Source organism: Sinohyriopsis cumingii, chromosome 9 (assembly GCF_028554795.1).
Source record: "Sinohyriopsis cumingii isolate HCF-2022 chromosome 9, ASM2855479v2, whole genome shotgun sequence".
Taxonomy (NCBI): domain Eukaryota; kingdom Metazoa; phylum Mollusca; class Bivalvia; order Unionida; family Unionidae; genus Sinohyriopsis; species Sinohyriopsis cumingii.
In genome coordinates this window covers 41,466,561-41,489,745 of record NC_142969.1, presented here as the reverse complement: position 1 = coordinate 41,489,745, position 23,185 = coordinate 41,466,561, and the positions used below count along the sequence as shown (strand labels likewise).

At 37.4% G+C, this 23,185-nt stretch overlaps 1 protein-coding gene across 1 annotated transcript; it reads right to left on the bottom strand.

Moving 5' to 3' along the window:
- Positions 1 to 594: 594 nt before the first annotated feature.
- Positions 595 to 8,454, bottom strand: LOC149791618 (uncharacterized). The gene is made up of 3 exons (XM_089969228.1): positions 8,231 to 8,454; positions 5,998 to 6,305; positions 595 to 4,138 (listed from the first exon to the last, which is right to left on the bottom strand). The coding sequence occupies exons 1-3, from the start codon at positions 8,347 to 8,349 to the stop codon at positions 4,047 to 4,049; spliced, it is 519 nt and encodes a 172-aa protein (XP_089825354.1). The 5' UTR covers positions 8,350 to 8,454; the 3' UTR covers positions 595 to 4,046.
- Between the last annotated feature and the right edge of the window lie 14,731 nt (positions 8,455 to 23,185).

Genomic DNA, 23,185 nt, shown 5'->3' with positions numbered 1-23,185 from the left:
GGACTAATAAATAAGCAATTTCCTTTTACTGTCAGTCCGTGTTTGTACAAATACCTTTCACTCAAATAAACCTCTCTGGTACGTAGTCATACTTTCTATGTTAAACTTACAAAGTATTCATTTGAAGTCAATTGCCTCCACCATTTTCGGCCGATGCCTAATGCTTCGCAATTACACCCTACTGGTTAGTTAGTTTGCATTACATGATTTCCAATAGATGTCTCAGGGACAAGTCGCTAAAATCTCTTTTCGATACGCCAAGATGTAGATAGGGTTAACATATCGGAACCTTGGATAGCAAAGATGCATTTGATATTGATAACTAACAATTTGGTCCCATCATTCGTATTGTTTTGAAACTGGCAAAATCTGTCATTCATTCATGCATTCATCGGTATATCTTTATTTGATCCTATAGGAGATTGTCTTAACAACGAACATGAATAGAGCGAGTACATCACAGTACTACTGCAAATATAAATCACAGACCTGTGCCCACAAAAGCGAAAAGACGATATTTCTTATTGGTAAGTACTGGGGAAAAAAAACAGGTGGCGCTGAATGATAATTTCCAGCTTTCCCCAATTAGAAATGTTTATGGCCATGTGACCACCGTGACAGCCAACCAATCTCCCAAATTGTTGGGAGTAAGGCTATATATATATCTGGTCTTTACTGTTTAAGTGACCGTACTAAGTATATCTGGAAGGATAAGACAAAAAGTTAATGAAAAAGACTTTATTTGTTAATTTTAAGATCAAAATTGTTCATTGCAAGAAACAAGTAGAGTCATATATTACGTCGTCCTAATCTTAAAATGACGTTCTTTATATTCACTGTACACAATGTACACACAAATTAAACTATACACATTCCATTTTAAGCACTGAAGGCAAATATTACAACGAAAGTATGAAATAAATATGTACAGGCATAACAAAAGCTTATAAATCGCGATGTATGGGGACTGCGTTTGGTTGATTACATAATACGTTCGTACCAACAGAGCATTCGTGTTTATATCATATTGTACTAAGTAATGAAATATATGTACACTTAAGGCTCATTCAACATAACACCATCAATAAAAGCCTGAAAAAGAAGGTTTTGGACAAATGTTTCTCCGATACTTTGTTTAAGAATAGAGCAAGACATAAGAGAACATTATTTAAGCAATGGTACCGAAAGACTTCCATTTGTCTGGACGTTCTGTCAGAGATGGCGGATGCGGGAGGTCGTGGGTTCGATCCCCGGCCGAGTCATACCAAAGACTTACACAAATAGTACTAACAGCTGCTTCGCTTGACGCTCAGCATTAAGAGGTTAGTGTTAGGACTGGTCGGCCCGGTGTCAGGATAATGTGACTGGGTGGGACATCATGCTACATGTCTGCGGCATGATGCCCCAGTGCTAGACATCACTATAAACTGCCACATTGCAGACATCGTAGCGATATGACTGGAAAATTGTTAAAGCTACGTTAAAAATCCAAATCACATCACATCTGTCAGAGATGGAGACAGAAAGGCAGAGAAAGACATAAGAGAAAGAGAAAGAATACTGCTTATTACATTTAAAAGTTACAGCATTGGTTAACCGAATTTACAACAGTCAGTCGGACATAGGACTGTAAGTCAATTAAAATGTACAATATTGGAAATAATACAACACAGAAAATAGTAGGATTTTGTACAAGAGACAAACTTTAAAAAAAAATATGTTTTAATTATTATGTCACGTGTTTAGGCTCGAACAAACAGTAACACAAGAAAGAGTGAAAACAATAAGCTTTTGAAAAAAATATAATAATTTATTTCTCTGGAAAATTCTGTAAAAATGAAAAAAGTATGAACTTACGGTTTTAAGAATCAAATCCAAAAATAATCCAAGAATAATCTCGAATAAAAATATTTGAAATCCTAATAACAAAATTTTATACTAATTTCAAGTTCGAATCCCGACGAAGAATCCAACATGGAAGACGATGACGTATGATGCAGTCTGTAGTATTGAAATCTACAGTTCCTTGTAGAAACAAGAATTATCACTCCGGTTTTGGAAATTTGAATTAATTTTTATATTGACCGTAGTTGTTCAACAATTTCACATAAGCACACGTATTTTACAGACAAATAACAGAATTAATCCTTTTCTGAATCCAAATAGTTGTAAATAAGTCCAATCCAAGTAATCTGAAATAACTCCAAAAAGTACAACATACAACTTCCACTGTAACAGCCCAACTTCTACTGAGAAAATCTCTCCAGAACAAGGGTGATATCATCTTCTGAAACGTAAAAAGGGGGCCACGTGATAATGTTCTAGACGCTCGTAGAAATTAGGTACTTTTTAAAGATCACGTACACCCAGTGTGGCCTGACGAAAATCAATCATTTTACTCTAAGAAATAAAAAATACAAATATTGTTTACATCTTAAACACGCAGTCCCATCATGACCTCGACAGCAACCAATCGTTTTAAAATACAAATAGAACTTATTTACGTGGTTGATACTAATTTTGAATCAAGGTCAGGATCTAGATCAACACCAGGTGTTTATAAAACAAACAGTCAAGGTAAAACTATTTTCTGGAAAAAGTATCATCTCCAGTGAATACATTTACATTACAATAGTATGTGATGAAAAAAATAATTTAGAACTGACAATTAAATTGAAATAGATATATATTAAATCAGAGAGAATTAAATCAAATATACATAACATAATGTTTTGCGCTTTTTGAACATTGAACTGCACATAAAATATATGGAACAATCTAATAATTTTGAAACTACTTTGATGCTGAAATACATTTGAAGGAATAATTCTTAAAGGTCTGAATAAAGTATTTCGATTATGATTTGAGTTGTTTATTGCACATATAAAGTTTAAATTCTCATTTTTTATTCGAAAAATGTAGGTTTCATAGATTATTTGGTTTTTAAATTCTCATCTATTTGAAAAAAATAGGTTTCTTAGATTATTTGGTTTAACAACATGTTAATACTTTCACTTTCTTTATCACATGCAGACATCGCCACACAGAAACAAAATTACTCGTATCATTCGCAATGAACAGTCTTCTATGCACACGTACTTGTGTAGACAAAAAATATATATGAAGATGTTAGCAAATCCAAGGAAAAAACTGTAACATTAGTCTCCTCTTTGTAATAAAATGGTCCAATTCAAGAATTCATGGCCATTTCGATCCACAAAGGCAAACATTTTACATTTGTGACTGGCGCATGTATTGAATGATTGATTGATTGATTCATTCATTGATACATGTGTTCCCTTAGGCATAACCACTCAGGAATAATAAATAAAGAAAAATATGTTATATATTTGTTTGGTTAAAACAAATTTGATTGACATGAATATTGACCAATGGGGTCCCTTTAGTTTGGTTTTATGGGGTTTATCGCCATTTATTTTTGGCATATGATATGCCATACATGGTAAGAAATGTGCACGTATATCAGGCTAAATTAGTATGGTTTCATCCAATTATTTGATACCATACAAATGCAGTAGACTTAGTAAACAGCGGCGTACGTAACTATGGAAAGCTAACACATATACCGGACATGCTGACAGCGAGAATCAGCGAGAATCAGCGTTTTTAGGCCTAAACTTGATACAGGTATGTTCAGACACCAATTTCATTATACCAAGTGTTTTATAATAACCGAATAAATACGGAAACGGTTCAAGTCACACGTTTTATTTATGAATTTATCTCAAATTAACAACATAATATGAAAGACTTTTACAATCGAAAACAAAAGCACGTAATACCAGCAAAAGCCGACAGCAATAAACAGTACTTGCCCTATCACTCACGCCATATGCCTCACATGCAAAGGTAGACAACTGTTCAGTGCTGAATGAGGAATAAAAAAGAAGCATGAGCAGTGGACACAGTAGACCTATATCTTCAAAAGTTCTGAAATAATGTTTGCATTAGTAAATAATTCATCGTCCGTAATAAACAGCATCCTATCTACGTTTGGTGTACATATTAATGAAGTTGACACAAGTTTAGATGATATCGTATGCGTTTGTCTCACGTGTAAATCGCACGTGAATACGGCCATTTCCTCTCGTGCCACCTTGGGTCACCGATCCTGGTCCTGAATGATAATAATAATAGAAATAATAATAATAATAATAATAATAATAATAATAATAATAATAATAATTGTTTTTGTTGTTATAACCTTAATCGTACTCCTCCTCCACAGCATCATCGTCGTCGTAGTCGTCGTCGTGATTATCAAGGAAAAATACAGAATAAACCTTTCATCTAAAAAATTCGATTATTAAGTGTTTGCTGTGTTGTTTAGGTTAATATACCAATATCTTATTTCTTTTCTACTTGCAACACTTTTAATAACAAATAATGATACTGTGGATAACGGCATCATGTCTTTAAATGTAAAGACGTAATAACCGAGTCATCCCAATGTATGGTCAAAGTCATTACACTACAATATTATGCTGTTTCGGCAAACAAAATCATATTTCTTTTGTCGTCCTGCTATAATATAATTTTAAATCTGTGCTTATTATAAATAATTTCAGTCAATCGATCACAAAAACTAGCAAATGATCAAATGTGTTCGATTCTTTCATAATTTTCGTTTGAAAATTAGCACCAATGTAGCCTAGATTTTCTGTTGAGTTAAATCCGTTCTCACCCTATGGACTCGGGGATGTATAAACAGGCTCGGTGAGCACTTCAGAACAGTGTACGGGACAAATGAAAACTAATGGAGGCTTTTTGTTTGCCGTGGGATACGTATCGATGAGCACTTATGCACGTCGTAAGAGACAACTGACAACCAATGGAGGCTTTTGGTTTTTTTGTGAGATACGTGTAGTGATGATGTTGGTCCAGCTCAGATCTTATTCTTTTACAATAGTATTGTTTGTATAAAACTCTTTGACCTTGTACTTTAAATTGTTTACATCCTTTGCTCTATGTTTGTTTTCAGTGAATACCTTTTATCTATTGTCTCGTTGTGCCTGCTTACCTTTGGTTGGAGGTTATTCCTTGGGGAATTTGGTCAAGTGTTTGCTTTTATATTTTTCTGTTGCATTGCTTTTGTTCAGCACCACATAGCAACGCATCTTTAGATATTGGTGAATATTTTTCTTACCACGCCCTCTCACCCCCGTTTGCCAGTTTTATACACTTACCTGACCAAAAAGTTCAAAATAGCGTGGACGTCTACGCCAGTGGTCGTTCAGTCAGAAAAGAAGAAATAGGAATAATTTGTCATTACATATTGACACGAATACTAATGATAGGGATGGCTGTAAAACAAGTATGGCAGATGCAGGAAAAATTAACATCAGCAACCCAACCACGATATAATGTGCAAATGCAACTGTATACAAAATTTTTTATATATATATATATATATATATATATATATATATATATATATATATATATATATATATATATATATATATATATATATATATATATATATTGGGATATTAGATTTAAAAATGTGTAAAGTAAAAACAAGTTGGATAAATGTGACTTAGATAAGAAAATGCAGTATAACTATGACCCTTTTGCATGGAGGAAAGTCGTCTCAATCAACAGTGTACGACTTCGTTCTCCTCGTTCTAATAGTCATTATCTATGCCAACCATATGATTACTGATACTGCTGCAACAACAACATAGTGGCGTGACAAAAACGAATACCCGTGTCTATACGTGTGGGAAATATAATCAGGAAATTAAGTGACAGTTTGCTCCTTTTCCAAATGGGAACTGAATTTTCAAGTTTAGTCAACTGAAATATTTCACGGGTCTAAATACTGATATTACTTTCTCCTTTACCATGCAGTTTTGGTTAATCCGATGATATGTATTTTCGTATATATTTTCTCATCATTTCAATTAAATTAATCATAACATCGACTAAAAGTGGTAGCATTGTTTGCTTATTAGACGAAATGCAGTCGTTTACCTTTTGGTCCTGTCGCCTTCACTGCAGTAGCTTTACCTGGCACAATATCTACGTGGACAGGCTTTGCCGAATTAACCTTTTGAAAACCAGGTGTCTGGCTTTGTGCGATCGACGAACCCCTATGGTGATTTGGAACATGATTTTTTCCAAATGAATGGAGACTTCCAATAGAGTTTGTAAACCCCAACTTGACTCTCAGTGAACCCAGGTCAGCATTCTCGTGCACAGCACGTGACCTTAAATCCTCCATTAAAATGTCGTCTGCTATTCTGTGGATATCATGGTCTGGATTGTAAAGCCGCCCCGTTCTGCAACAAAAACATAAAATACTCTTTTATGATTATGAAAGATGCAAAGTCTAGGAAGGAAGAGAAGCCAGTTTTCCTGATGTATTATGTTGACCGATATTGCGTAACACCACGGAAATCTCTCGCGCCGCTGTATATCCAGGATACTGCCATCAAAAAAGAAAATGACCGTACTTTATTTTCATCTGAAGTGTATCTGGCGTATTAAACTAAATATAATGGCAATGATAAGATGCACTACTTGATAGGGTTTGAATCGAAAATACATTATTTATTTGCCCCCAAAACGTTTTTAATTATAATTAAATTATAGACTAGAAGACATTTACTCTCATGTTTATAATATACGCAATACATTTCATCTTCTAATTCTTTTAGTAATTCCTCTTATCTGAATTTACATTTCCATAATAAAGAATGTCTATTATCTTTTTATATCTTTTGAGCTATCGGCAGATAAATTTGTTTTGCAAAGCACGGAGAATAGAAAAATACTGTTGCGCTCTACCCCACTTGTAATTAAACCTTTCATTATCAGTAACTGGTGAAATGCGATAGCATGCAACCAAATAGCCAAACTTACTCTTATATTTATTATACAAAGTTTATTACAGCAGTAATTCGTGTTCTAATCTTGAACCATGTGTGCTTCTTTTATGTTATTACAGCTGTCGCAATTTTCCCTTTAGTTACAAAGCATGGCTTAAAACGTGCAGCCCCTGCAGGAAATTCCTGCATTTCCTGCGGGCCGCAACGACTCCCGGAATTTTTAAAATAATTAATAATGCGATTTTTTTTCATCGTTGATACACCCCATCCTTCAGCAAGTAATTGTCTCCGTAGAATAATACTAATAATAGTATGGGTGGGCAAGTAAGGGTGGGCATATAATTGCCTGCCACTTAGCACGACATGCTAGCATACTATAGTACTTTTCATTTTTCTCATTTTTGACTACACGTTGTATCACTGTATGAAAAGTTTCAGCGCGGCCCTCGGGCCAATGTACTAGTCCTCACTTGGGCTCGTGGTGATTTGAGTTTGAGGAACAGTAGTTAACGACTTAAAAATAATCATATGGCTGACGTTTGTTTCTACCCACATACTGTTGTATATTCGAGGGTGTAAATCCGTTGTTATAAATTAATATTTTTTTAAAATAGCTAATAAAAATTGGCTGCTACCAGCCATCCTACTACTAACATACTTAATGTGGATAAATATTGTTTTAAAACGTCCCTAAACTGGACACCTTCCAATCCCAAAACTTTGGGAATACATGGCCAGTCTGCGGAAGAAGCTAAGTTGAATATCCTCGGTTTATGCCGGTTTCACTGCATATCTTGTATGTATTGCAAATATATCATTTTGATATCTAAAAACAGATTCCTTTTGGACATAAAATACATCTACAGGTGCATAAATTTCAGCTGAAAATTATCATATTTTGGACTTGATAAAGTCTTCTAGGAATATACCTGTATTTTAAAAACGTTGTGATCGATAAGATCCTTCAGATGGTAAAATTAAAAATATATGATAATACTGAATTCTTTAATTGGTTTCAGTAATTATACACTGATAATTTATTGTCTGTGAAGAATGTTCGTAGCTGTTATAAAGGTGTGTGTGTGTGTGTGTGTGTGTGTGTGTGAGAGAGAGAGAGAGAGAGAGAGAGAGATCACGTACGCGTGCGTATTTGTGAGAATTACTTTCACATCTGTGAGTCGTAATGTACTCAGTAGATTTTGAATACTAAAATCATGGTCGCCAAGAGCAAACTTGTGCACAATGCATTGGGTCAAAGTGTAATATCCTTTTTAATATATTATTCTTGTAATTAATTCATCAAAACTTTAACGAGAGGGGAAAAAAATTGATTTCACTAAAAGAAGAAATTTAAAAAAACAAACAAAACATTTTACCTTCTGGTGTTATCCCTTGTCCATCTACATTTGTAATGTACCAGAATTACCATGGCCACCGTTAAAATTATTGCTGCTCCCCCAGAATACATCACTATTTGATAAAGAGACATAATCATTTTTGGTAAAAATCCGCATAAACACAACCAAGCAATCGCCCATGCAGGACATAACTATTGCACGTATCTTTTGCTGATTTATTTTCTTTCTCAGGTATCAAACTCGTCGTTATCAGCAGAATGCGGAGTTGTTATCATAAACACTCGTGTTTAATGTACTGCTGACGACCTTCTGAGACACACCTGGAACATGGCGGATAAAGAACCGATAGAAAGAATAAAATAACTCTAATTTGCCATCAGCGACTATAAATTCGTTGGGTGAATTTGGTGACATCACCAAATCTGAATATTCCTTATCTATTTTGATCATTTGTGCATAAAAAGATAGCCATTCATTGACAATTTCTAAGAAATGTCCAAACGTATCGGTTAACTTCTTTCAGCCCCATATCCCGCCTGTAGGCGTGATGAGGCTGTACCCTACTTTCGAGCTATGCAGCGTCATGGTCATTTAAAATACGACAAAGTGGGTGTCATTACAAAAAAGCAGACAGATGAAGCTCTACAATGATACCATATAATCTGGACTTTCTAGTCACATTACAAAATTCAGAGTGAAGGATGTAGTTTATGAGACCCGGGTATTTACACAGAAAATCCGCCTGTTGTCGAGATCGGATTTTACACTTTTTGGCCCGTGATCTAAGGGGGCAGGGGACATATTTTATGGACAAATTTCCTGCCGCAATCACCAGCCTAGTATAAAAATTCATAGAAAATAAAATACACAAGTGAGGTCAAAAGATCCATATTTCTTGGATGCCTATAGAAAACAAAGCATACGAATATTATCCACTTGACCAGAGAAGTGAATGGCAGTTCATATCAAAAGAAGTTCACGCACCCCAATCCCAAATCTATATCTGCAATTTTCACGTCCGATGGCCATTTTTGACACCATGTGATGCTCAAAGTACAAACACAAGCCCTTTTCCTAGATGATAATTCTGCAAAACAGTGTGTACTAAACAGGCTGATGCAACTGAAAATAGTTGTCATCCAAGCCGTTTTTGAGATATTCTACTTACCCCGAACCCACGTGTTTACTGCTATGGGAGGCTAGACCTCCTTTCTAGCCGACTATTAGTATTTCACTATCTACATATTGCAGAGTAACTATGGAAGGTGTACATGTCTGACATCAGTTTCAAGAACAACACAAGCCCGAAACACCTAGTTCACAAATATATCCAGATCTTTAATTAGTAAACAATAATAGCTGAAAAGGTCACACCATAGCCGTAAGTTAAGAAATTTGCCAGGGGTCAATTTACGAAACTATCCCTGCCACTTAGGGCAGACCGATCTGAACTGCATACAGACAGGTGAACCTTTGCAAAAAGTAGGATGAGTTGGGGATTAGGAAGTGTCCAGGAAACGAAAATGATTGGTCCTATAAGCACCCCCCCCCAAAAAAAAAAAAAAAAAACAAAAAACAAAAAAAAAACAAAAAAAAAAAAACAAAGCAACTTTTACCCTTTTGCACATGTGCGAGTCAAATAGCCAATGAAAAACGACGTTTCTAGAACAACTAGGAATCAATGTAAACGAATAACTCTAGGAAGCATATGTATTTGGATGTATTCATAATTAACCTCAAAAATGAGCTTCCTACCCCCATTTCAGGCTAAAATGACAAAATTCTCCGTGGCCGAATAAGTTAATGTTTCGCAATAACGTGACCCTCTTTCTTCTTTCTTTTCTCCAGTTTTATGATCGTAAATATTCTTGTTCCACTCCAGCCCCGACAACAAATAAAACCAAAATACAACAGAAAGCCAACAAAAAAAAAACACAGAATAAAAGCTAATTTGTGTTTCAGAATTAAGTTATTAAAGTAATGTGTAGAGGTAAAAGTTGACTGTATTTGAAAATAAACTTTATAAACGTGTGAAATATAATCACTATCGAACGACTTTATTACAGCGAGCGTCGAATAGGTGCAAACCATCAATGTTCAACGGAGTCATACTATTTGAATTGACGGCAGGCCGTTGGCATCCAGTAAGCAGACAAGGCCGTATTATCCAATAGGAACTGTGCTTAGGGCTTACGAAAACTAAAGAGCAAACGAAAAAATGACTGTGTTTCCTTTGTATGATAACAAACGTTAACAAAGGTCTCGTCTTCAATAATTATATTATGCTAATTACTATGTTACTGAGAAGTGGATAACACAAAGATGCAGAGCCACATAAAAATGTTTCCGCCAAAGGCCTATGAAGCTTAAGTGCCAAATGGCATACAAGGACCTTAATCCTGCCCTGTAATCATACGTCATCATTAACGGTCTTAGCAAACTTTGGGCCCGATTTGGATCATTTTGGCCCACCCACCCCACCCCGAATGTACGCGCGGGGCCCCTTGTGAGAATGGCAGTGGGAAATAAACTTTTAAACACGTTTTATATGGAATCGAACTTAAAATTTTCTTCCGAAGCTTTAAAATTGCTTTCTGTCGTTATTTTTTAAAAAAATAGTAACGCGCGGGGCCCTTGTGAGAGCGAGGCCCAATTGGGCCAGATCAGTCCAATCGGCCTAAGGCCAGCCCTGTACGTTATAGTTCAAATACGGCACCAATTTAACATTGTTTTAGCCTTATGGAAGCGACTGTCTCTCGTCTGTCAGTGATTTGACATTGTGACTGCGTAAGGCAGTGCTTTCTTGCGGGTAATATCCGTTCCCCACACTTTCTTGACCATCTGGTGTACAGCTGGTACCGTGTATATGTATCAGATAGCATATAGTCCAGATGACCCGGCTCGTCAGTTTGGTACCTTCAGGTTTTCGTTTTAATTATGCTACGGGAAAGATCAAAAATGTTTCTCTGTCTAGCCAGTTTTCTTTTCGTCTATCCGCCTTGGTCTGTCCAACTTCACCCAGAGACACATATACCGGGTACACACACGAGCTCGCGCAAGTGCAAGCGCCACGAATGCACGAACAACAAATTTGGTAATATACATTCCCACGTAGGGATGAGTGAGAAGTAGTAAGGAACGCCTGTGGGATGCTAAAAACGTCCAGGTATTCAGCAAAATTAATGTACACGTTATCTTTATACAGTATTTCGACAATAATAGTGTGAAAGCAAATCCCATAATTCATGGGCAATTTCAAGATACGCCCTAGGATTGATAATTTTAAGAAGAGTGGACGAATGAGAAGAGAGGTGGGGTCAATTTAGTTTATGCTTAAATTCTATCTTTCGTAAAAATTGTGTAGATTTTGCATACCATATGATGTGTGCAAGAAAAACTATAAAAATTATAAATTTGTTTAATTTGCCTTGCCTATTTCACACTTGCAAGGAAAAGTTTCCCTCCTATTCCCCAACATACTATCTCTATTTATACATATCCCCTACATATCAATTTGTTTTATTTTTAAATTGATAGCAAATGTTCATGCACAGGAGGAAGAGAAACAGTTTGTTGTTGAATTCCTAATTGGATACCTGTGTAGGTAAAAGGAAACAAGACAACTACTTGAAAGTGTCAATGACTGACAATATATTTTCCGTTTCACTAGATTTAATAGTCTTGTTACCTGTTGATCTGCCAAACAAAAGGCGTTAACATCATTTTAAAACATAGTTTTTGAAATCATCAATATAATTTATCCAGAGTACGTGTGAGTAAAGGAGTCAACATGCTGAACTTTTAAATTTTAAGAAATAAAGCGGTTTTTAAATTGGTCTAAACGAAAACTACTATATTAGTAGAATATTTCTGATCAATGATTCAACCGTTACGTTTCGCACGTTTCAGTAACAATTATTAAACTTCAGCGGTACAAAAGATTTGTTCTCTCTCTCTGTCTCTCTGAATTCTACCTGGAAGAAATAAACGGTACAGTCACGTTCTTTTCATTGAAGAAAATGAGTTTGATTTATAACATAATATATATATATATATATATATATATATATATATATATATATATATATATATATATATATATATATATATATATATATATATATATACTGATATCATTGTTTAATAACGTGCAACGTGGGAGTAATTCATATTTATTCTTCCGCTTTTAGGTGTACAGGGAAAGGTTACAAGTTGATAATTTGTTTCCTGAAAGAACGAACAACAGGTTGTTTTTCTTATAAAAACCCTATTTTTACTTATGAAAGCAAGGATGATGAAAGTCTCAAAGATGTGAGAGTTTTTGGATACCCTGACCCCACCCCTTCCTACCTGCATGAGATAATGGCACTGAACGACAAATATAGAACTTTGAATTCTGTGGAGTTTCGTATTCCTTTTATTTAAAATTACATGCATCTCTTTCATGTTCTAGTTCTGACTTTGTTCGATATTTCTCTCTCTCTCTCTCTCTCTCTCTCTCTCTCTCTCTCTCTCTCTCTCTCACACACACACACATAAAAACTGGGGTGGCTTAGTGTTTAGCTAGCTGGATTCGCAACCAGAAGAAGGCTGGCTAGAATTAAGTTCAGATCCTTAAACTATTGCACGATGAGCCAGCGATAGGGCGCATACCGTATTTCATGTATTTTATCGTACCATTTAATCTTTCAGACACAATCCAGTTATCAAACAATTATTTTAATGTATCATATTTTTTCGTACATATCACTTTGTATTTTTCGAAAATCCCCTAAATTATCGGACATAACATTTCTACTAAGAAGATTTACATTTGCAAAAAAGATCGAATATACCGTATAGCCATTTTCTTTTTACAAAAATAAATAATGAATTTCTGCTGAGAAAATACAATAATTGATGCATAAGCTCTCATACTGTCATTACAGTATCTACTGGTGTTATTAACTGGACAAAGGCCTTCACAGGAACTAATCCTTAATTATCCATAACTAGTTCTTCTTATATTGTCCATTACCGTAACAAAACACCACGTACGTTTTAAGATGACTTCGGAAGCCCCGTGATGTTTTCTTATCCAACCAAAATTATATCTGAAGTACATGCTAAAGCGAAGACCACATGCCAATGATGAACTAGTCTTATTGTTTCATTATACTCGTACACAAATACATTATAAAATCCGTGTCATTTTCTATCGTCAATTTGAAAGTCACTGACTACGTTAAATCGATTCGTACATATACAATCTTTTAAGTGCTTATGCTGTTTGACTTGGATATAATTAACGTTTTGTTACGAATCTTTTCTACTAAATACCCCTCTATCGTTATCTTTATTGGCGAGTTCGAATAACAAGTAACGTGTATGATCACTGGTCTTTACAATACCTGCTGTATGGACAATGGTCTTGATAGCACATTGCAGATTTTCATTTCCCTAAAAGAGCCTCATTTCCCTACTCGCAGCCTTGCTGCTTTGACATGAACATATATGGCTACTTTTGAGTCTTGTCTTCTATCTGGTTTCAACTGGAATAACCATGACACTTCATAGCCATGTGGTTATTGTAACAATGTATATCGTAATTAAAACAAGAATTAATTGTTGATGTAGAGGTGTTTATTGATAATGGAATATAGTTGTGTCCTAATACGTCAGGATTATCAAAATTGTCAGGTAAATGGAAATCGTCTTTTTTCTCCTTGCAAAAGCTACAGTTAAAAACTACCCTGAATAAATATGGTCTTGTACATTGACAAAATTTCTCTCTCTCTCTCTCTCTCTCTCTCTCTCTCTCTCTCACACACACACACACACACACACACGTGTTTTTAAGTTCTTTACATTTTTTAATTGTAATTTGAGAATGAGGTTGTTGCTGTGGACTCAGATCGTCGGTTAGACCTACAAGTAGGTCTCCGCTTTATTTTTCTGACAGCGAACCTACTTGCTGGTCTAATCGTTGTGTACAATTTACCAATAAATACCCAAAATCTTCAAGCCATCTTAAATATTTTGCCAACATTACACAACATAACAGATACGAAGAAGTGTGCTCTAAGGGCAGTCGAGATTGCACACTGAGACATGCTTGCTCTCTCTCTCTCTCTCTCTCTCTCTCTCTAAAAACAAAACAAAAATCTTCTTGAGTAATTTTTTTAATATAGTAATTGGATTCTTGAGTTGAGAGCAGAATGAGACAGAAAATATACGTTTATTTTGTACGTTTGTACCATTGGGTTGTTGAGTAGCGTGTAGTCCGTAGAACTTGTATCCCTTTATGTTTCGCACACGGTCAGTACCACAAAATGATAATTATTTATTTTACATACAAGTTTCGTACACTGAAATTAATAATTATTTTATCGTGTACGAAAATTTACATGAAATACGGTATATAAGGTGGGGGATTTATTTCATATGCTTGACAAGCTCATGTTAGCCCATTTTAGGAAGGTAGAACATTAGGGATCAAAGGACACCATCTAATTTCTACATTTTACGCAGAGATATTATGGAAACAACACTCCAGTACACCTGTCTTTTTGGAAAATATTGCCACTAGTTCATTGCTATTTGCCTTTCCCTTTCTTGACCCCCACGAGCCAAGTCCCTGGTCAAAAACTCTGCATTTCGTTAATCCCACGAACCAAGTCCCTGGTCGAAGACTCGGCCTTTCCTTGCCTACACAAGCCAAGTACCTGATCGAATATTCGGCCTTCTTTTTAACCAATGAGCCAAGACCCTACTTGAGGACTCTTTGCGTTTACTTACCCCCATTCAAGAGACGGATAACGCTGCTCTAGAAAATTTAGAACCACAGATTTCAAGATTTCAAGTCCGACATACCGCTGGAGTAAGCAGTAGGGATCATCACCGAAGTGTGGGATTCTTTGTTAACCAGACTGAAACGACAATGTCAAGCCAAAGAAGACGATCGCTTGAGACTTTCCATTTATCACGAAAGTTTGAAGTCATCTGTTTGGATCGAGTTTAGAAGCCCTGCAGAAGTGACACCTTCCAAAGTCATCGACAAGATTCAACACGTGCAGCAATCCAACGACAAGTTTCACATCACCGACACTGTACATGACCATCGTTTCTCTTTTCAAAGGGACAACCGGACAAAGCAACAAAGTGTTATTGGTGGACGAACTTCGCAGCTTTAAACACAGCATCGTCCGAATGAACAACACTCAAGACAAAATGTGTTTATCCCGCGCCATCGTCGTGAGACGAATGTATGCTGACAGGAACGACACAGCAGGAGGAAAAGAACCTGGGAGAACATTCGAAAATCGAACCGAGCCAAACAACAAAGAGAAGCAGAACTTCTGTTACATCAAGCTGCCTATCCAAAGACAATGCCTGTCGTATTCCTGAAAAGAAAACATTTGCAAGGCGTCTTAGCTTCACACTACATATTGAAAGTGCACCCTCAAGAAGTGCACCTCTGTTGTTTCGAAGCAAAGATTTGAAAGACGGAAAATACATTCATGTTTATCATCACGATGAACATTTCGATTCCATTACCAGTATCACCGGATTCCACGGATACAATTATTACTGTGAGAAATGTGACTATGGCTATAACAATCAAGAGCAACACAAGCATTGCGGATCGAAATATCCATGATGTTTGGCCTCCAAACCCTGTCTTGACGAAGGACAAGAAAGAGTGCATTGCTCAGCTTGTCAGCGAACATATGTCAGTCCAACCTGTTACAAACAACATCTGAAGAAGCAAGGTTCACAGCAGAAAAGTACTTGCCAACTCCTGAAATGATGTTCTACTTGTGGAAAAGTCATACGTACCAATAGTGCCAAAGCGCACGTATATTCAGGAAAGAAACGATGTTCCATTTGTCGCCAAATGGTAGATTTGGAACACGAATGCTTCATTTAAAAATACCAACCCCAATAGAAGGAAGAAGAAGATGATCACAAGAAGAAAGGCAATTTCATCTTTTTTTCCGAATGGATGTAAGAGACCGACATTCACATTCCTAATTTATGTGTGGCTCATCGAGCGTGCGAGAAGTGCATCCAAGAACCTATCTTTTGTCACTGCCCTCACTGTAGCAAGATTCTTGGAGGACATGAAAAAATCTTTCTTGGGCCGAACACGCTGGCCGATTTCTCTCAATGGATTTTAGACCCTTTCGACGAGACATGGAGTCATGAGGACATCGAACGTTATGGAGATTGTCGTCGCTGAGCCACGGTGATGGCTCATAATTTCTCGGGATACGATGGACAATTTTTTTCTAAATTACTATTTGGAACAAGGCACCGAACGATCTAAAGTCATTTTGAACGGAGCCAAAATAATTTCCATGCAAGTTGGCCATGCCATTGAGCCGAATGCCTAAAACGTTTGGAATGACGGGAATGGTCAAAGACTATTTTCCTCACTTTTTAAAACTGAAGCCAATTAACAATCTAACAATTTTGCCTGATGCTCACAACTACGGCCCCGACAACATGCGCACCGAACAACGAGACGCTTTCTACCCTCAAACTCACGCCTCGGACCCCTTCGACTTTCAGGAAGAAATGCTAAAGTATTGTCGATCGGACGTGGACATTTTACGGCGTTGCTGTTGAACATTTCGAGAACTGTTCATGGAACGCCGAGGGATCAATCCTTTGAAAAGCCTGCAACATTGCCAAAGCGTGTTACTTAGCGTACCACAAACGGTTTATGCTGGAGAAGACCCTGACCGTCATCCGCCCTCAAACGACCAATTTTGTCGGAGCATCGGATGTGCCACCGAAGAAATGATTCCGACAACGAAGTGATCGTCTTTGAGCGTCTGTTTTGGTACGTCGTCGACTGTTGCTGTCCCAAAGAAAGGTGGAGTGTTGACGACGGAAGATTGGGTGCGCATTGACAAAACCAAACGCACTTTCGACAAAGATTACTTTCCCAACTGGACCATCGAATTGTTTCGTGTCATTGGACGACTGCGTGGCCGTCATTTTTCTGCCGTCTATAAATTGGAAGACATGAACGGGGAAGTGTTAAAAGGAATTTTCTGCTTGCCCGAGTTACAACAAGTGACCAAAAAAGAAGACGAGGTGTACGACATCAAAGGCATTCTCGATCGAAGAAACCGTAAAGTTGCAAAACGTCGTGTCAAAGAAGTCCAAGTGCGTTGGAAAGGATATCCTTTGAGTTTTGATTCGTGGATTGACAATGCGCAAGTCATCGACTATAAGAAGACGTGACCTTCATGCCGTTCAAAAGAGCCTCAATAACAACAGTGACCAAGTCTTCACCAAGTTCTTCTCTGCAAGATCTACAAAAGCAACCCTTGTGAGTGTGGTGTGGAGAACGTGTACCTAAAACGCAAATAGTATATTTCTGCCAAATCTGTGCGGTGAATTTTGTCATCGGTGCTGATATCGCCAATTTGAGTTTGCAACAAGGAGACAAATAATTGTGGACCATTCAACTGAGCATTTGCATCGGTTACCTTCTATCCAGTCCTTCCCTGTAATACTCCGGTAACAACAGAAGCCTTGCGGCCAACACAAGTCACCTTCCCAACAATCACCACCACAACAACAACGACCCTCTTTTGGACACTCCTCTGACCTCAAGTGACCCCTCGGAAAGCAGAACTCTGGAATTATGAAAAACCAATTTTAGTTACCTTTACCCATTGACGGTTCCATGGATTTGTTTCCTCATAATACCTTGTGCTGTTTCACGGCCAAAATTACATCAGGCCATCCAATTAGATCACGAAGCGCTTTGGGTAGTGGCTTTGGTCGAAATAATTCATCCCACACAAATCAAAATCATTACCAAAGATCAAAACACTTTCGATGTCGAAATGCTGAACGAACAACTACAACAACATTTGAGTGAATTTTCTGTTAAAACCCACCTGCGAATCTCACCTTTTTGGCTCACACGATAATAATGATCATCAGTACAGAGAAGTTATATTAAAAATTCCGTCAAGACGACAAAATTTATATTTTGGACAAGAGGGTGCAAAAATGATTACCACTGGATAAACGGGCACTTTGCGTGGTTCCCATGAGGCTATCTCAGACCCTGATCTCCCTTTCCAGTTCCAGACATGATAGTTGATTAGGGAGTGCAAACTGCGTTAAGATGAGTCTGTGTACTACGATTCCCACTCATCTAATGTCCCGTGGGGCTTTTATACACCTGGAGTCGGACAAAACTAAAGAGCATACGCATAAAAGCGTACGAGGATGTGGCACTAATTCCCTCCCGTACGAATAACTAAATATCCAGCGGTGCTGGAGTTAACTAGACGCACATGTCCGAATGGGCGAAAGCGTCACTAATCGAATTGAACGAAAGAACAGTCTGACCATCCATTGTTGACTCGTCAACCCGTGAAGATCACTTCCAAATTAGCCATGCTTAACGGAGCCCACCTCAATTTACGTCGTGTCAGGCAAAACCTGATGCGAAAGCCTGAAGAGATAGAAAATGTGAGAACGATTAAGGGAGCACAAGACCTGATAGAAGAAATGTTTAGAGAAGAAATAAAGAAGGAGCAAGAAGAGTGGACGGAGAATTTCAGACTTCAGAAACAACAGCAGAAAGAGCAGCAACAACAAGAAAAACTCGATCAAGAGATAAACTTTGTCGACTGTCGCGTGGACACCAAGAAGTGATCCTTCTCCTTCTGCTGAAGAAGACAACATCCTGTGGGAAAACCTGTGGCGTGACGGGAACGTAATCATAGGCGTTAAGAGAGATTGCCAAAACCCCTAACAAACAAAACAGCTCTTTTCAGGGCCACTCACTAATCTCTAAAAAAGAGATACTACTCTATTGCCAAGTTGGTGTATTTGTGTGTTGATATGTTAGTGTGTTGATATGTTAGTGTGATTGTAGGTCAACGAATAGAGGTTTGTCTATAAACACTTGGTTTCGAGTATTTGCTGGATAGTGTGTTTGTTTCAGGGTTTTATGCACTTGGTGTAGTAGAGTGTGTTTGCATGAAAAAGTGGAATTGAGAGTTTATTTAAGGTCCGCGCGGTCCTTGTTTTGAATGTTAAGGTCTTGTGGTGTGTGTATTGTTAGTTTTTGTGTAAGATGGTGTTTTCCTTCACGTCCGTGCTTCAGGAATATAAAGCAGTGCGTTCGTCAGTTCGTCAGTCAGTCAAGGACCACCAGTCAGCCTGTATACACAAACAATGAACCATCTGACAAGGCAAATAACAAAACATTAAGCAATGCTGGTAACAAACATAGCAACTTGGACGTTTTCACAAATACCACTATTATTACTTAATGGATTTATTAGCGGGTTTTGCAGCCCTCACCCAATCGGACCACATACCATGCATTTCTTTTTTCAAACTACATATGGATTTGTTAGAAAAATACTTTGTTTCCATTCAATAAATTTTCGAAACTAAATAAATTAAACAACTAATAAATCAGATGGATAAAACTAAGAAAAACTGTCTAGTAATCTGGGTATGGAATAGACCGCGACTAAATATGAACAAACCTGAACACCTTATCAAACTTAGCAAGACCAATCACAACCAGATATTTTTTTGCATTCAAGAAACTCTATTACATCAGACCTCCAAATTCTTACCAAAAATCCTCTTCTACTCAACCAGTAAATTCGTTATGTGGGACAATGTAAATAAAGGGAGGTAGGACTGGCTATCTTTGTCAGTGACTCCCAAATACAACCTTTGGACAACAGTCCAACCCTCATACTGACGAAGGTTACCCAATAACCCTGGAGTACCATTCAGTACTCGTCCACGCAGGCCAGCTGACTATAGAAATTTTTAATATTAATGACCATGGAAAAACTTACACTGTTTCCCCTCTAAAAAATGACCAGATAACCAGCTCTGCAAATGAATATATAATTTGTGGCGATTTCAACGCACATAGCAAACGTTGAAAGGAACCCGCCTAAACCTAAGGGGTACAATGGTTGAGGAATGGGTATACAACAATGACCTAGTAATACTCAACGACCGAACCAAAACTAGGATTAGCCCAGAGGATGGCTCCCTATCCGCATTAGACCTAACGATCTGCACCCCAAATTTAGCCACCTTGACTAACTGGGAAGTGGATCTAGAAACCACATTAGGAAGCGACCACTTCCCTATGCACATTATCATCAGTCTTACCAACTCAACCGCTAACTTCTCTAAAGTTCCCAAATGGAGACTGGATAAAGCCGACTGGCACATATTCAACTCCTTTCTTGCCGTTGCAACAAAAGAACAACTCCAGAATGATGATATTGACAAATTCAGTCGAAAGGTGCGAGACGCAATAAATGTGGCTGCCACAAGAAACATCCCAAAAACAGGAATAAGGAACAATTCGCTTGCAAAACCGTCTATTCCATGGTAGAATGATGATTGCAAATACATAATTAAAGAGAAGAAGAAAGCTTTAAACAAATTCCGGCACACTGGCAAATCAACAGATTACCTAGAATACAAATCTAAGGAAAAACAAACAAAGCTTGTTATCCGCAAAGCAAAGGAAATATCATGGCATCGATACTGTTCCACCATTGACCTTAAAAAATGCAATTCCAAGCAGGTCTGTAATCAGATAAAAGCCACGAGAGGCAACAACGCTAATAGCATGACCAATATCCAATTAATGACAACCAATAAATAAAGAGCTAACCGTCTAGCGAACCATTCTGCAGGAATGAGCAGAAGTAACAATCATTCGGCTCAGTTACAAGTACACCGAAAAACTGCAGAGTATAAATACCCCCATTTCTTCACAGACCTGGATACCAAATATGCCCCACTTAATGCTGATTTTTCCATTGATGAATAGCTATTAGGGACAAAAAATGAACCTCAACAGGAGAGAATAATGTAGAATATGAAATATACAAAACATCCCTCCAAACATTAAAGGCATCTTGCTAAATCTGATAAATCAATCTTGCAAAACAGGACAGATCCCGACAAAATGGAAAGAAGCTATAGTTATCCCAATCCCAAAAGCCGGAATAGACCCCACAGACATATCATCATACAGAACAATCTCACTCACTGACACTATGTGCAAGGTGATGGAGACTATGCTCAACAGCAGACTAAAACATCTGGTAAGTAACAACCTGATCTCCAAAAATCAAAGTGGTTTTCGTAACAAAAGTTTCACATTGGACCAACAAGTGAGGGTTGAATCTCGCATTAAATTAGCAATTAATGCTAAACGAAAATGCGATCGACATCTCAAAGCGATTTTTCTTGATCCATAGAAAGCCTTTGACCTAGTTTGGACTGACGGACTTATCGCCAAACTAAACCATTACGGGAGTAATGGCCGTATGCACAAATGGATCCATAATTCCCTAAAAGGAAGACAGATGAGAACCAGAAAAGGGGATCAATACTCAGAAACTTATGAACTTGAGAACGGTACCAAACAATGACGTGTTTTAAGCCCAACCCTCTTCAACATTATGATCATCGACCTAGAACATGCTGTCGATCTTAGCAAAATTGACTTATCGCAGTTTGCTGACGACAGTGGCATATGGAAAGCGGGTAATCCATCCAGCCAACAACTCATCGTTGATTTACAAACCAATTTAACAAAATTGGTAAATGGGCAAATAGATGGGGATTTAAACTGTCAAAAGGGAAAATAACAGTAGTCTTATTCTCCCCCAAACCCAAGTACATAATAGAACACCACCCTACCCCCCGCATACAAGGTGAACTTATTAAATTTGAGAAAGCAGTCACATTTTTGGGTATGCACTTTGATCAAGTGGCGACCTTAACCTCCATAAAATCATTAAAGGTGTGAAATGGGGAGCTGACCAGGACACACTTTTAATGCTCTACATGACCCTAATTAGGTCGAAACTGGACTACGGGTGCCAGATCAACGCCACAGCCAAACAAACCCTCCTTAAACAATTGGACATAATCCGATCCAAGGCTTTACGTATATGTACAGGTTCCCTACTAAACACATTTAAAGAAAAATTGCAGATCCTCACAGGTGAAACACCACTAGCACTGAGAAGAGAAGATGTGATATTAAGATATGCAGCAAGAGTCTCAGTACATGATCCCTCACATCCAACGAGAGATATCATCAATAGATGCAATGTCCCGTTTAATAAGAGACTTGTTCCGAACCCACCCTCTGGAAAGAAGACACATCAGCTAAGTAATGAACTAAATATTGAGAAACTTCAGGCAGAAATCATTAAAAACCCCAAAACCACCCCATGGACACGGGGAAAAAAACATCATTAAATTTCTAGCAAGAAACCTTTGGCTCCAAACTAGACCGCCTGCTAGAAATAAGATCTAAACTCTAACAATAATTGACAACTCTTACAAAGACTGTGTCAAAATTTACACCGATGGAAAAAAACAAAAGAACCGAGACAAAACTGCTGCTGCCCTTACTATCCCGGCAAAAAAAATAAGAACATGGATCAAGAGTTCCCGATAATTGCTCTATTTATACAGCAGAATTCTGGGCTATAGTAGAAGCAATCAAATTGGCAGATAATCATAAGTTCTCAAAAACGCTAATAATTAGTGATTCACTTAGTTTTATTTTCCCTGAAAACCGGACACACAAATGAACGAGAAAAATTCTTAAAAGAAACTAAATTGCTTCTAAAAAGCATGCTGAATCAAGACCAAATTGTAGAATTCATGTGGGTGCCATCCCATATTAGACTTCCAGGAAATAACAGAGGTGACTTGGCAGCAAAATTATTACTTAATGACCCAAATTTCACCCATATTGACTACAGCATCCCAGAGATATACAGCATGATATCCAAACAAAATTCGTATCCAAATGGCAAACAGAATGGAATTCGTGCCCCAAGGGTCGTACACTGTACTCAATACAGAAAACAGCTTGCCGCAACACCAAAGCCCCACCAACTCGCTATAAACATGACCAAAGAGTCATAAACAGGATCAAAGCTG

What these genes read in the sequence shown, in the direction of transcription:
- LOC149791618 (XM_089969228.1), bottom strand. Translation starts at nt 8,349, where the DNA reads ATGATTATGTCTCTTTATCAAATAGTGATGTATTCTGGGGGAGCAGCA. An exon ending in ACAAGGGATAACACCAGAAG is followed by an intron (nt 6,306 to 8,230) that starts GTAAAATGTTTT and finishes TTTTTGTTGCAG; the next exon opens with AACGGGGCGGCTTTACAATC. An exon ending in GAAGGCGACAGGACCAAAAG is followed by an intron (nt 4,139 to 5,997) that starts GTAAACGACTGC and finishes ATTATCATTCAG; the next exon opens with GACCAGGATCGGTGACCCAA.